Source organism: Haliaeetus leucocephalus, unplaced genomic scaffold (assembly GCF_000737465.1).
Source record: "Haliaeetus leucocephalus isolate CR32 unplaced genomic scaffold, Haliaeetus_leucocephalus-4.0 Scaffold932, whole genome shotgun sequence".
NCBI lineage: Eukaryota > Metazoa > Chordata > Aves > Accipitriformes > Accipitridae > Haliaeetus > Haliaeetus leucocephalus.
In genome coordinates, this window is record NW_010973368.1 from 11,057,652 (window position 1) to 11,073,026 (window position 15,375).

A 15,375-nucleotide genomic window follows, 5' to 3' on the forward strand; every position below is an offset into this window, starting at 1 on the left:
AAGATAAACTGTAATCTCTTGACAGATCCCTACTAATTCTTACTGTAGCTGTAACAATAACTTTACTAGCCTTTACATGTATTTAAGAGCCCATACATAACATTATTAATTGGCCTCTTCCCCTCCTTGTTCTTTTTAATTTAGAAGTATTTTTTATTAAGCATTAAACCTATTTAAGACTACATTTTCAGACACTACACTTAGTTAAACCACGGTTTTTCTTTCAGCCCAAATTATGTTGCATTATCAGGACCTCTCCAAGTAACAATTTCTTTCTTTTTCTCTTCTTGGTAATAAGCGTCTACAAGTATTTCAGCACAAATCTGCTCAATTTCAGTTTATTCTCTGTAGAAGGAATCATGAGAACTAACACTATGTTTGTATAATACAGTTGCAGTTCAAATGTTTTTAGTAAATATGCAATGGTAGACAAGCAAGTCCGTTAAAAATGTATCTGTGATATTAAAAACATGAACTAGGTAAGTTCCAGGAATTTTAGCTCAATTTTATAACCATAAAGACAAAAAGTCAAACAGTTACTTAAGTTAAATAGAAAGTTTCTTCTCTTTTTTATAGAAGTTTGAAGACCTTTTAGTAGATTTCTCTAAGAAACAGAGTATTTATAATAGCTATTTTTCATGACCAGCTGTCTCTCAGTCCCCAAAACCCCATTAGTATAAATGTCTTCAAGAAATTTATTCTTGCCTCATCATTCATGTTTTCCTGTACTCACTCACAGATGCTAGGTATTGAGGAAAAAATTGCAGCTATAAGCAATCACTGAATTATAAGGACAAATACATATTTTTAATTAAGAGAAAACATACAAAATTCTAGATTAACACATTACAAAATTTAGCACAACGTTAGATTTCCTAGAACTTACATGAAAAGTGGCTTTGACATATGTATGCACCGCAGCTCCTGAAGAGCCTAAGTTATCAGGAGTCATTAGAGGGTTGGATGACAGCTGGCTGCCATCCTGAAGCCATTCGTTGTATCTCAGGCTGGACATTTTAATTCTTTTGTTTGGATCCACTGTTAGAAGTCCTAATAGAAATATATTACATTCTCTTAAATTGTGAGCTATTTATCTTCTTTTAATAGAAAATGCAATTATTTTTTAAGAAAAATCTCATGCATTGCTTTGCTAAGTAATGCCAATATTTATCCTAGATATGCCAATACTTATCCTAGATAAGGCTCATACAATGTTATACTATCATCTTCTCCAGAAGAATCATTAAATGCAAGAAATTGCTATTTAACTGTTTGATAACTCACATCTCTTTTCACACGAACTCAGAACTACCAAATGATTTCTTCACTTAAAACCTGTCTAGGATGAAGTTCAAGAGAGTAAGCCTCAGATTTTCTGCATGATCCACTGAAGTCTGAATCTGGAGATGCCTACAGTTTTGGCAGAAAAATTCCTTACAAGCCTGCTTCTATAGAAATTCAGAACTCTATCTTAGCAGAATTAAGACTGGTGTCTATCTCATGCTGAAAACATAATTAGATGCTCAAAAGCTTAAGGGGAATCAAAGCATAGCAAACGTGAAAGAAGCAGCTCAGAAATACAGCAGTCTTGGTACATGTATTCAAAACCAGCCCAAGTTAAAAATTATAGTAATAAATTCATTTTCTGCAAAAGCTCAGCTTTGAAAACATTTATCTCATAACCTGGTGTTTTTACAAAAGCAAAGATAACATAAAAGAAAAACTCTGCTTTTAAATATGTTTTAAAAGAGTGACTTCACTTTTTCTGAAGCTCTTCAGTTACTTCTAACCCTGCTAACCTTCTATCAGCAACTCACTACATTAGAAAGCTCCCTGCTAGGCATACAAGCAATTTGTAAGGCCATTCTGATGTGTCCACCTTTACCCCTAACTTGTATTAGGGGTCAATACATAGCTCAAGCTGTGGATACTACTGTCAGGTTAGGCACTCTGATGCTGATCACAGCATCCAGGTGTTGTATAGTTCTCTAAATTTTACTTTTTGACATAAAAACATAAGGTACATGAAATATTTGTGAATACATACCTTGAATTAACTCTTTAGCCTCTTCAGAAACATTTTTCCAAGCTTCTCCTTCAAAGGAAAATTCCCCCTTTTTTATTTTCTTCATAATTTCCAATGCACTGGTACATGTTAAACTTTTGTCTTGAGACTGAAATGGTACCTGTCCTGATAGCATTGTATACTGTCATGAGAACAAAAGTAGTATTAACAAACACAATACATTTATTGACAACCCTATTACTAATACGGAGTGCTGTTGTTTGCATCACCAGCACTATACAATAGAACTTTGACTAGCATAACTTCAAGGCTATAGAAAATTTAAAATACGCAAGACTTTTTCTGGAGTCATTGTTAAAAAAAAAAACACTCATATGTTTTGGAAAGTTATAAACAAAACATAATGGCGTTTCTACCCAGTTTATATCTAGTGAAATTAATTTTCAGTAAATCAGAATGCAAGCTGATTCCTTCTCTGAATTGAAACTGTAGGAAGATTATAAGAATGGCTGTAAAATCTCTTAACAAGAATATCTCTTTTTAATAACCAGGCTGTATCAAGTATTTTTTCCATTCCCAGAAATGTTGAATTTAATTTACTGCTTAGGAAAAAAAAATCTCCGTCCCTGGAAAACATCTGTCTTTGGAACCTATTATTTGTGCAGCAGTATTTTCACCTTACTTGAATTCAGCATCTACCCAATTCAAGTCTGACATTGTGTCAAGTCCTTTGCTTTTTAACAAAAAGTAAATACATACAATAAAACTACAATTAAAAACCTCAATCACTCACCAAAATGACCCCCAAACTCCACAGATCACATGATTCGTCATAACCATTGTGATTCAAGAGCTCTGGGGCAGCATAATGAAGAGTAAAACACGGAGTCTTAAGAGGCTGATTATCAGGTGGTTTTAAACGAGCAAAGCCAAAATCAATTATTTTTATTTCTGAATTATCAGTTTCATCCGTAAACAATAAATTCTGAAAAGCAAAGACAAAATCAATACCAGCACTGGGTAGAAAATTGGTTAGAATACTTAATAGGTTTTTTTTTTTCCTACATTTATTACTACAGAAAACTTCCCTAGAGAGAAGGGGAACTGGGAGACACTGGGAAAAAAATGGAAAAACAGAAATAATGGTAATCTGGGATGTAAGAAAATGTGATGTGTTTATCCGTCCCCCTGCAAGCCAGGATAGTTCTGTCTGAGATTAACAACAAAAACAGGTATTTAGCAGAGAACAGTGGGGAAAATAATTCTGGGAACACTGACAAGAGAAAAAGCAAAGACATCAACATAAATGGAGAACTGCCTTCTTCCTCAAACAAAAATAAGTTTTCTTAAGCTTCTGCTTCCTCTGGCATGTTGCGAATTACAGCTTTTTTGTACATTGAACTCTTCTTGCATGTCTTGTCTTGTGACTGACTAGTCTTTGGTCCTTGAGTGGTAACACACTGAATCCACATTGCCAGGAGCACAATAATGCAAAAACATAATTTGAAAGCAAAGGATGGTGGACTAGAAAGCGCACCAATAGCTCAGTAGTTGTACCGACTGCTGTCTGGCATGGATCTGAAAGTCAATATAGATATGCATTCTGGAAGAGACCTAGGACCAACAGCATTCAAGCACTGAAGGTCACAGAGCAGTCCAACCTCGAACCAATGTCCTACTTGTTACACCAAGGTAAAGAAACTTTGGTACAGTAGTCCCTGAGAATTCCAGCTTTACAGACTGGAATGTGGCATCACAAACTTGAAGACAGAGAAGTTGTTATGAGTTTGGAAGAAGATTTAAGACAATCTGTTCTTCTTTTCCCTGAGTATTTATATTTGTTAAGAAAGATACAAGGGTGAAGCTAAGCCTTAGGAGAACTGGCTGAGGCCAAGATGAATTATAAATTATTTCTACTCCCCCCTTGAACTTTTGAGAGAAGAGAGGAGAGCAAAATTTTGCTGTTGCCTTGCTGTTTAACCTATGCAATGCCAGAAAAATTCTCAGTATTAGAAATACTATGGCCCTGTATTGGATCTGGCTGAGATGGAGTTAATACTCCCCATAGCAGCCCTCATAGCACTGTGCTCTGCATCAGTAGCTAGAAAGGTGTTGATAGCACACCAGTGTTTTGGCTACTGCTGAGCAGTGCTGGCACAGCATCAAGGCTGTCTCTCCAACATTTTTGCACCCCCCTCAATGGCAGGCTGGGGCAGGGCATCCAACCAGGGTCAACCCACCACAGCCCTATGTAATTTTGCAATACAAAAGGTGAATGACTCATAGTAATTAATTTCAAACTCATTAAGGGGGGGAGGGGGAATGATTGCTAGACTGCAAGCATATCAATAAGGAGAACCTGAGAGCATTCATTATGTATAAAAGAGAATAGCTGCTACAAAACAGTATTTTTGCATTCCATACTGCTGTTAATAGCTTAATGCACAATCAGAAAAGTCAGTTTTGCCTATTAAAATGTTGTGCAAAATGGATCTGAGTGAAGCCTAATTTGAGCAAAAATATTAATCCAATGATAGGTGATCAGTACAATCATCTTTTTTCTATGGTGGTGGTATATAGCCAACAAGTAAATAAAGAACTGCAGTAACATTGGTTTAAAAAGACCTCCTTTCTTAAGCCAAACATGAAATTGGTTATGTACAGAAAGGTACAGTCCAAATGTCCCAAGTTGGGTTCAAATGACTTTGTTGATTACGTAAATAAAGCATGTTTCACAAAAACCCACACTTAAAGCAATATTCCACATATATTTTAAGGATATATAAACATTATCTCTGCCTTGGTATGTTTTTTCTAATATCTTTGGAACCTAGTTTACAGATTAATGATTACTTCACAGAAATAGTCCTCAAATCCTCTACTGAGAGGCTCCAAATGGTCACATATGCTACACAAACTCTTTATTTCTGTAAATTTCCTATTTTCTATCCAGTACTTTTCCTCTATTTTGCAGAGCAATATATGTGATCTTATTACTATTGCTTAAACAGAAGAGTCTACCAGTCCATGCAATTAAAAAAAGCCTCATCCTTCATGACATGTAACCAGCCTTATTTTTTAAAATAGACTTATCAGTATCACATTAGATGTCAGAGTTGAACATCAAACAAATCTGACTGGAACTGTTAGAGAAGCAACAGAATTTCCTGTGTATCTTTTTACAGAAAGGTGCACTAACCACATCTATATTGGGAAGCCTGCATATCCCATACTAAGTTCATTTCTGAACCTAAAATAGTAACTTTCAAAACAACAAGCAGGAAGGAGACAGGCTGGTTAAGTCCAGCTCTGTGGAGTCAATGCTTTTTGCAAGCTATTTCCTAACCCTTCATTACTTTGACTTCCCAGACTTCTGTTCTTGAACATGATGTAGAATTGATGACTGCCTAATTTACCATGCAGCTGAAGCTCTGCTTTACAGAATCTGGCCTTTATATTCAAGATGTTAATAAGACTAAATGACGAGAATGGGAAGAGAAAGGATTTCTGGGTTTTGCCCTTTTAATAATGACTTGTTTCAAAAGCTGTTTCTTTTCCTTGATGATGTCAGCAGATAAACTTTTTCCAACAGTCACATTTTCAACTGACACATTAGAATTTCACAATAGCCCCTCTTTATTTAATTGTTTATTTAGTACAGAGACTCCAGTAGAGAGATATTTTCAAATGCCTGTATTTTGGACTGATTTTCAAAAACAGTTTAATACCAACACCTAGCAGACTTCTTTACATGTTGAACTGGAATTACTATAAAAGAAGTTTGTAATATACCAGAAGGTATGTTACAACAGGATGAAACATTGGTAGGAATGGTGGATTGTTTTGAACTCCAGATACAAAAGGAGTAGCTATTTCCTGAATTATGATGACTGTAATCACCAATACAATATAACATCCTTATTGGATGAACTAACATCAGTCTACATGATTCTTGGGCTAAAGAAAACTAACGCATATCCAAGCGCATTATTGGCAAAGAAAAAGCAGCAAACATTGGCTCCAGGAAGTAGAACAAAGCTAGTGGTCAACCTTACCATAGTAAACTGAATTGTCTGGAAGGCAAGATGTTGCTGCACAGTAAAAATACCAGAACAAGTGTCGTGGTTTAACCCCAGCCAGCAACTAAGCACCACGCAGCCGCTCACTCACTCCCCCCCCATCCAGTGGGATGGGGGAGAAAATCAGGAAAAGAAGTAAAACTCCGGGGTTGAGATAAGAACGGTTTAATAGAACAGAAAAGAAGAAACTAATAATGATAATAACACTAATGAAATGACACCAGTAGTAATAAAAGGATTGAAATGTACAAATGATGTGCAGGGCAATTGCCCATCACCCGCCGACCGACACCCAGCCAGTCCCCGAGCAGCGAAACCCTGCCCCCCACTTCCCAGTTCCTAAACTAGATGGGACGTCCCATGGTATGGAATACACTGGTGGCCAGTTTGGGTCAGGTGCCCTGGCTGGGCATGAGAAGCTGAAAAATCCTTGACTATAGTCTAAACACTACTGAGCAACAACTGAAAACATCAGTGTTATCAACATTCTTCACATACTGAACTCAAAACATAGCACTGTACCAGCTACTAGGAAGACAGTTAACTCTATCCCAGCTGAAACCAGGACAACAAATAATTACTGAAAAATATATATTACATAATTGTTTCTCATAGGAAACTACTAGACTCACTGAACTCAAATCACACATCTTTATTAGTTGGCTGTGTTAGCTTGTGGTTCATTTTCTGTTTAACTGGGACAGAAGACAGTACAAGGGTGTCACAGCTACCTCCAAAAGAAGCCCTACCGAGGGAATTAAGATCAAACAAAAGGTGGAAATGTACAGGCAAAGTACCCAAGCAACCTAGCTCTGCTTGTGAACTGTTTCCATACAATAAATATATACTTACCACTAGTAAAAACTGTCCCCAAATAAGCAAAGAGTGGTTTTGAAAGAGTGTAAATTGCTTAAAAAATTAAAAATCTTTCCTAACAGTTACTTTTACCTATGAACAGAAAAATATCTACAGAATTTGCTAAGTAGAAGTGATAACATTTTATTAAAAAAACAGAAGTAGAAAAACCTGTAATAAAAGCTGGAGGAACAGAAATACATCACATTCCAGATATTTAATAGCTTAATGTCTAACCATATATAAGCAAGTCATAATACCTCAGGTTTCAGATCTCTGTGGACTACTCCTACATCGTGCATATGGCTCACCGCTGAAACAAGTCTGCGCATAATATGACTGGCTTCAGTCTCACTGAAATGTTTCTTTTTCTGAATACGTTCAAGCAGTTCTCCTCCCTTCAGCAATTCCATTACTAGAAACGTGTGAAGCTGAAACAATAAAGAAAAATATGCCATGTTAGAAATTCAACATTACAAACCAACAATCATTCAGGAGCTAGGTACTATTCCGACAGGTTCTCAAAGTTTGAAGAAAAAACCTGCTGCTCATCGCAATTCAGAAGTCCAATAAGAAGCATGAAATTGCATCTCAGATGATCTTTTCCCCATCAGTCTCACTGAGATTGAAGAATATTGATGTCTTCCCCATGTCCACCCATATTTATTTACAAAAATGCAGTGCCACCATGTAAATGGGTGAATTTGTAGGGAAATGAAATGCCTTTCTTTAGGCTAGTAAATAAAGCTGGAAAAAGCTAGACTTTTGCTGCTTAAGCCTGTTCTGACGTAGGGATACATTTCTATTAATATGCATAAGGACTTAGCCATTTAATGTTACCAAATCCTTTAAAAGCACCCTGAAACTTTACTGTGAAATCAAAGATTATCTAGAATTTCTTCCAATTTCATCCCCTACAGAGCAGTAGCCAAAGCTACTCTATCGTTAGAATCACAATAGATGTCTCCCCAAACATTAAAGAGTATTTTTTTAATTAAAAAAGTAATGGTTGTTTAGATGGTTGTTCAAGACAATCAATAAGCAGTGAATTCCTTGATTATAAGGCAACATTAGCCCACAATCAACTGCAATTCAAATGTCTTGCCATTAAACAAACAGCAGACTTCTCAGGACAGGGAAGTGAGGTTAGCATTCTTAAAAGGCAATGGATGTAGGCATGTGATGGCTTCTAGAACTTCCTTCCCCTGAATGACAGTAACGAAAGTTAATATTTGCAAGCAAAGAAAAAAAGTTCTGGGAAGAGGTCAAAAAATGAAATTCAAAGAAATTCAGGAACAGAAGGTGCACAGTATTTAGATACCAAGGAAGAGAAGCAGAGCTATGCAGACAGAAAGCGGCAAGACTCCTTAGAACAAGGTGTCTACTAATCACATTGCTAGTAGTGCTTGTAAGATACCCTCCCCCGCAAATTTTCTTTGTGTCTTGGGAAGAGCTGACAGGAAAGTTGGAAAGGATAAAGAGACTCTTCTCTGATAGAAAACTTCTTGTGGCTCAACAAAAGAGACTGCAACCTAATACCCTATGGTTGGATGACTAATGTAGAACTTGATCAGACTGGTATCAGAGCAAGTTAAAAATTTGAACTTTTTTTTTTTTTTTAAGACAAACCGCAGAAATGTCAAAACTAGAAAATTTTGATCAGTTCTGCTCTTCAGAATATTGTGCATGAGTCATCTGGAAGATAACACCTGGGAGCTACCAGGTGCAACTAAAAATACAATTGTTTGGCTGGTTGAGAGTAGCCTATTCAGTTGCAGAGCAATCTGAAGAATATTTTTTTTAAATATACCTGAGAATAGCCATTTTACTCAAAGGAAAGTGAAAAAGCATCCTGTTCTACACACATGTACTCATAGTGTACATAAATGCAAAAAAAGGCTTCCTTATTATTAAAGATTACAGTACAGATTTTTCATCCTCTCAGCTCATTCAGAAGTGCTCCACATGAGCACTCTGCTGGTCCTTGTATAAAGAGCATTATAGGGATAGACTGGGATACATGGGGAGGCAAGAGAGCCCATGTTCCATTACAAATTCGTAAGACTAGAATCACAGAGCAGTTTAGGTTGGAAGGGACCTCTGCAGGACATGTGGTCCAAACCCCTAGCTCAAACCAGAGCCAACCTCCAAGTTAGATCAAATTATGGCTTATTACATGCTGTGGAGCTTGCATTACACTAAGGAAAAAGACAACTAGGGTCTCTAAATAAACCCTGGACTGATCTCAATATATTTTCAAACACAGGCTCTACTTTCATATTTCGTAATTTAGCAAGCTCCTTGGTTATCTTCATTAAGTTACTAATATGTAAGAAAAAATGCTAGATATGTAATCTTCATATGTAAGATTTCCAAATTATTTCACAAATATTATTTTAAGATTCACGACAACCCCAAGGGAAGGTAATTAGGTAACTCAGTATCATAGATGTGGAAACTGGGCCATGAATATATTGTATGATGATTAACGAAGCAGACCAAGGACAGAACCAGAACCGGAATCCAGGACTCTAATTCTTCCAAATACTGTTTTGATTTGCAAGAGTAACTGCAAGTTCCCTGGAATGCAGAACTTCTGCTTCATCTTCTATACTGACTAGACAAAAGCTCTAGGAAAAAAGTTGCCTCCACAGTAACAGTACACTTAACTCCTACAAGTTCTTGGGAAGACACATAGCAATGTGTTTGGCAAGTGCTGATTATAGTTTCTTCAAAATACCTGGTCATGATAAACTTCATGTAACTTCACTACATTTGGGTGTCCTTCGCAGAGTTTCAGAGCTGTTATTTCTCTCTGGGTGTTGGCTTCCATTCTGGAAAAATCGAGCAGTCATTTTGTACCAATTTTACTGAGCAAATTGCACATTCAAAGTGTTACACCTATTTTTTTTAATTGCTTGAAATCCAGATTTTTTAATATTACAACCACTTGAACACAGTTAAAAGCATATTCAAAGCTGAGCAAAACTCTCCACATAACCCTGCAAGTTTGGACACTAAAAAAACCACACCCAAATCAAACAATGTTTTTGATGCAACTGCAACTTGCTACAGCAAAAGTTGAAATGGTATTATAGAATAGTTTCTACCTAAAACAAACCTTTCCCTTAGTCCAGGGCAATTTGACTTCACCTCTGTTCCTACAAGTATTTGTTAGTTCAGCTTTATCTTGAAGACTCAAATTATTGGTCCAATCCTTTTCCATTCTTAGAGGAGATAAGTACTTCCAAAGCTGTATGGAAACTATGAGTTCCTACTAGAAAAAAGAGTAACATCATCTATATATGAACTGTGTTATACAAATGAACCCCTTAACAGGCCACTGTAAAAATGTGAAATGGAAGAGATAAGACTAGCTCTAGAGCAAAAATCATCGCACAAATTCTCTTTCAAGTACTGAAATAGCCAAAAAAAGTGAACACGGTGAACATTATAAAAACTATGTGAATGGGGACAGAGCAGAACATTTTGTTTTCCACTAAATACATATGTTGATTTATTTGGGGCAAATAACACCTGAAAATTTTTGCCAAAACTCTCTCCAAGAAAGGCTAATCCTGTACTGACTTACAGAATGGCCTTATGAATAACACAGATAGAATCCCTCTCACCATGTGTTCTTAATCTTTGGTTGCTTTCCCCCACCCCAATTAGGACCAGAACAATGATGAGAATTTTGTGCAAGAGAATTCTGATTTCTGCAGGCTTCATATAATCAACAACTAAGCTGTTCCACCTGCACCTCTGCTGATGTTTAAACTGAAAGTGATTTCAGGTCCTTAAGAAATTAAAAAACCTGACTCGGATAGTCTTTCCCCCCTAAACTACTATCAGGAGAAGGTGGACCTAGGAAACAGATTAAAAAGGTTCAGTATCATGAACATAAACCTTTGAAATTTGTGCATGGACTTTTCTGAGTATTTCCCCTCTATAAATAGTTACCATCTCAAATTTTAAACAGATAATATCATGAAAAACAAATGGGAAGCTCTATAACAGTAACTCAAGCAAGTTTACAGGACTCTGCTGTTTCATTGGCCTTCAGACACAGATAAACCTCAAAGTGTTGGATGGAGGCAGTTCCAGTTCTACTAACAAAGCAACACCACAGAGGAACTCTTGATCTGAGCTTTCACTTGAAGTATCATGAAAAGGTTTGCCTAGGTGTAGGATTCACTTTTTTGGCACCTTTGACAGGTAGGAGTGAAAGACTGTCTGACTTTGAGGCAAAGAAGTTACTACAAACATATTATATTTCTACTTTTAGCAAGAGTTACTAGTGTGGTCCTCAGAGCAATATTACTTGTAGTTTAACAGTTTCTTACTCAAGGCTGGTTTGTGTCCAGCCAGAGTGTGGGTTTACTGCTATCTCTAAATACTACACAAACATGCTCTGAGTCTGCTCACAGCCTGCAATCCTAAAAAAATCTCTGTATACAGACCACTTCTTATCTTCATTTAGCCTGGTCCACCAAGATGAAGGAGAAAGAGCAAAAAAACCCTGTGAGCAATACCATTTAGGGACATAGTTCCTAGAAGTTTAGTTCTATGGGAAAAGTCAATACTAGCTTGCTCACCGTTATCCAGAAACAAAAAATCCATTAGCTTAAGATGAAATCGGAGTACTGATTTGCAGCTCTGTGTACACAACAGAAAAAAATTCTGAATGTAGACACAAGGCAGAGATTTCCAGATCAAAATACCGAATGTAGGTGTCTGCTGCATAGTACTTGTCTGTGGTCTCATTATAATGCGTGAAATTCTCATTAATCTTACAGCGTGACCTAGTTCCCTGTAAAATACATACCTAGAATAGGATTCAGTGGCCTAAGCACAGGAGACCCTGGAAGACATCAGCCATGAAGACATCTACATAAAAGTAGTAGTCACAAGACTGATGGGGACTGGAGGACAGAGAGGACACCAACAGATGTTAAAATGGCACTACGTAGATGCCTATGTTTAAGTTACTGAATCCCACTGCTAGTGCCTGGTCATTCAAATCTCTCTGTAGGCTCCACTAGTAGTTTTGAGTAGGCCTCCATTAATCATAGCAGACTTGGAAAACTGACTCAGACACCTACATTTAGGTGTCTTTATTCTTGAACTTATCCTATCCAAAAAGCATGTGATAAAACACTTAAGTCTGGTGGACAGTTACTTCTACAGACTGGAAAAACAGAGGTACAGTCAAATGTCTTGGAGAAGAGATCACTGTGAACTATCATTGCAATAGCAGAACATTTACACTTTATTGCCAGCATTCTACAACACACTAGGGACATATTTACTAATGAACACTGCAAAGTGAAGCTAAAAATCCAACCACCTCCTGAAGAATCCTTTATCTTTATTTCTCTCTGGACGGAAACTGCCAGAGGTATCTATTCTGGAAGAGGACCAGATGGTCCCCATGTACGAAGCAAGTCAGCTGCCTCCATTGTGGTGTTCTCTTCAGAACACCCAGGAAACAAGATGCAACTTACAACTCTATAGTCTAATTCCATTTTACACACACAATTAATTACATCTGAGGCAACCCACACTACAGACCCTTCCTAAGAGCAATGTCATAGGCAATGAATTGGGCTGCTTAGGGAAGGGAGCTAGCATAAGCCACCATTCAGTTCACTTAGGTCTAAAGATAGGAAAGCCTTATACCTTACCCTGGTTAGGAGTAAAATTAGGGGAAATAAGGGTAGAATACAACTAGGAACCAGAAAAGTACTCTTTAGGTTTCTTCTTGTGTCCTCCCCCGCAAGAATAACACTTTGTTTTAAAAGACTCGGAATCTTTTAAAGATCATAAGGTTACTGTAAGTTTCTGTAGATTCTTCAAATAGGAAATTATTTATTTTTCCACTTCCAAAAATGTAGCAACCATTATTCTAATCCATGGGTGACAGTAAGCAAAGAAAATATTGTTATTGTCTTATAGAATATTTATACCTTTTGCTAATTATTTTTACTGCATACTCTTGGCTAGTTTTCTTGTGTAAGCACTTTCGACAAATGGAAAAACTTCCTTCTCCCAATGGTTTCTCTTTCAGATCCAGTTCATAATGATGATAAAATGGAGAGTCCTGTTAGGAAACTGTCTGTATTTAGTTCTGCAGAATACTTTTAGTATACACAGTCAAAGACAAAGAGTAAAGTTTCATGAGAATTTTTCATCTACATATTTTAAATTGTAAAAGTGCTCTCTTTTTGATAAAATATAATCTTAACTTCTATTTAATAAAATGCATAAACTTTATTCTAATAATCAAAGAGTAAATCTTATGTTACATTAAACAAACATTATCACTAAGAAAATTATTACTACTACAATAGCTTAAGAAACAAAATATTAAGACAAACAGTATCAAAGATGGCTGTACATACGTTTATCCACAAAACTATGTGGTCGTTTGAAGACATCACAATAGCATATGGTCTTATAAGGCTTCACACAACTATACATACTTTTGGGCAAATACATCGTAGAAGGAATTCTGATATAATTAAAGTAGCTTCAAAAATATCTGCAGTGGTTGGCTGAGTAAGAACTATCAGGAGTCAAATTACTATTATTACTATACTTCAGTCTTCTGGAAAACTAGACAATCATCTCATTTTTCAGATTAAACTTCAACCATTTCTTAATAGTACCACATGCAAATTACATGCTTGGATCATCTGAGGAGCCATTACAGACAACAGATAAATGAATAATGACTATTTGTAATCTGTAGCCTAGCTTGTGATTGCTGCTTTGAAAGTTATATGCAGTTCCAAGTTAACCAAATTAATTCAGCTCTTGATATTATTATTACCTTCATCATAGCACTTCTGGCAATAGTTGTAGTTCCAGGCCGCTCATCCCCGATATAAAACTGAAGAGGATCTACTGTAGCTGCATTGCGTTTAAACAAAATAGAAGGTGCAACGAAAGAATATCCCTATGAAATTAAGACATCAGAAAAGGGCATGGCTTGAAATTGTTGCACACAAAGTATCCTACTGCATACAAAAACATTAGAAGTTTCAGAATAATTTTTCAAAGAAATCACAATTTTCATAACATAATACAGAAACCATAACTGGCTCATTGACGTGTAGATATTACTCTGTTCAACGTGAACAGGTATCTTCCTGGAATTAGTTACATGATTCTCCGCAGTTACAGATAAAACAATAATAATACAAAAATTCTTGTAAATAATGCTAGGAATCTGACTTAGCTTCAATTGCTTTGCAATAGTGATAAAGGCTCATACCTCAAACTAGCTAGCTTCCCAGAACACCTTTATGTTAAGGCATGGAATAGTTTTTATGTTGTGATGTAAGCATCAAACCATTTTAAGTGGCAAAACAAAATAAGCTTCATATTAATGGCTGGGTATTGTAACAAGAACAGCTGTGACTACCACTGCAGGATGAATCAGATCATATTATGACATGCATAAATTGCTTACTACAGTCACTACAAATCTAACAACTTCCAATATATGATGCTATATTCCTGTACACCAAGCATTAAGCTGCTCAAAAACAGACAATAAAAAACAAAGCATGAGAAGGAGGAGGAGAGAAAGCAATCTAAACTGCTGTTCACCTCTGCAGCTTTGGTACCAAGTTGGCTGCACATGAGCTGTTTCTGCCCATTTGACATCCAGACTGTGCAGTCAAAGAAGGGATCATTCTTTAATAACATGGAGGAAATGGTAAGGAAATCTTTGTTACTGATCTGTATACAGTTAGTAATGAGAGCACTCCTACAGGACATGGAAGACCAACTTTCAACTCTGCAGTTGGCTCCCACTTCCCAAAGGAATACCTCAGCTAGAGCATAATGTGGACATGGACAAACTACATTGCTGTTGTCAAAGCCGATAGCCCAGGCTGATGGAGTCAAGATGACAAGACTCATAAGGTATGAAGAATCAGTAAAGGACAGACTGACTTCAGTCCAGCAGGTAGGACATTCAGCTGGGAATGGAGAGACATGGAATTTTATGTTTCCAGTAGGACTGTTTCCACCTTTCTCATTTTGCAATTGCTGAACAAACAGCCCTGGGAACTGGGATTAGAAATTACAGAGTTAATTCCCAGTAACTTAGAAGGCAGGAAAAAAAAAGCTAGCTATACACGTGGAATTGTTCAATAAATGATTTATTTTTTTTAATTAAAGTGAATTCTTAGAATACCTGAAATATCCTTTCTGAAGTCTGAGGGGTTGCTGCAGGAGAATACGTTGGATCCATTTCTGTAAACTCTTCCGCAAAATTACTGACATCCAACTCATCTCTGATTACCGGTTTAAATGGAGCTGATACTTTTTTGGCAGCTAAATCATCCCAATTCATATTCTAAAGCAAAACCAGGAAAATAACTTTGAATCAAATGAAAATTT

At 36.6% G+C, this 15,375-nt stretch overlaps 1 protein-coding gene across 9 annotated transcripts in view; it reads right to left on the reverse strand.

Moving 5' to 3' along the window:
• RPS6KA5 (ribosomal protein S6 kinase, 90kDa, polypeptide 5) overlaps window positions 1-15,375 on the reverse strand; it is an 82,555-nt gene that overhangs the window by 2,118 nt on the left and 65,062 nt on the right. For 7 of the 9 annotated variants that reach the window (XM_010583832.1, XM_010583825.1, XM_010583828.1 and 4 more), the window contains 9 exons: window positions 15,170-15,331; window positions 14,578-14,664; window positions 13,796-13,921; window positions 12,930-13,063; window positions 9,701-9,794; window positions 7,221-7,391; window positions 2,820-3,011; window positions 2,048-2,207; window positions 887-1,050 (listed from right to left, as the gene is read on the reverse strand). In XM_010583832.1, coding sequence (XP_010582134.1) covers window positions 887-1,050; window positions 2,048-2,207; window positions 2,820-3,011; window positions 7,221-7,391; window positions 9,701-9,794; window positions 12,930-13,063; window positions 13,796-13,921; window positions 14,578-14,664; window positions 15,170-15,331 — 1,290 coding nt within the window. The remainder of the gene's footprint in view (window positions 1-886; window positions 1,051-2,047; window positions 2,208-2,819; window positions 3,012-7,220; window positions 7,392-9,700; window positions 9,795-12,929; window positions 13,064-13,795; window positions 13,922-14,577; window positions 14,665-15,169; window positions 15,332-15,375) is intronic. The other 2 variants (XM_010583826.1, XM_010583827.1) reach the window with 2 other exon arrangements.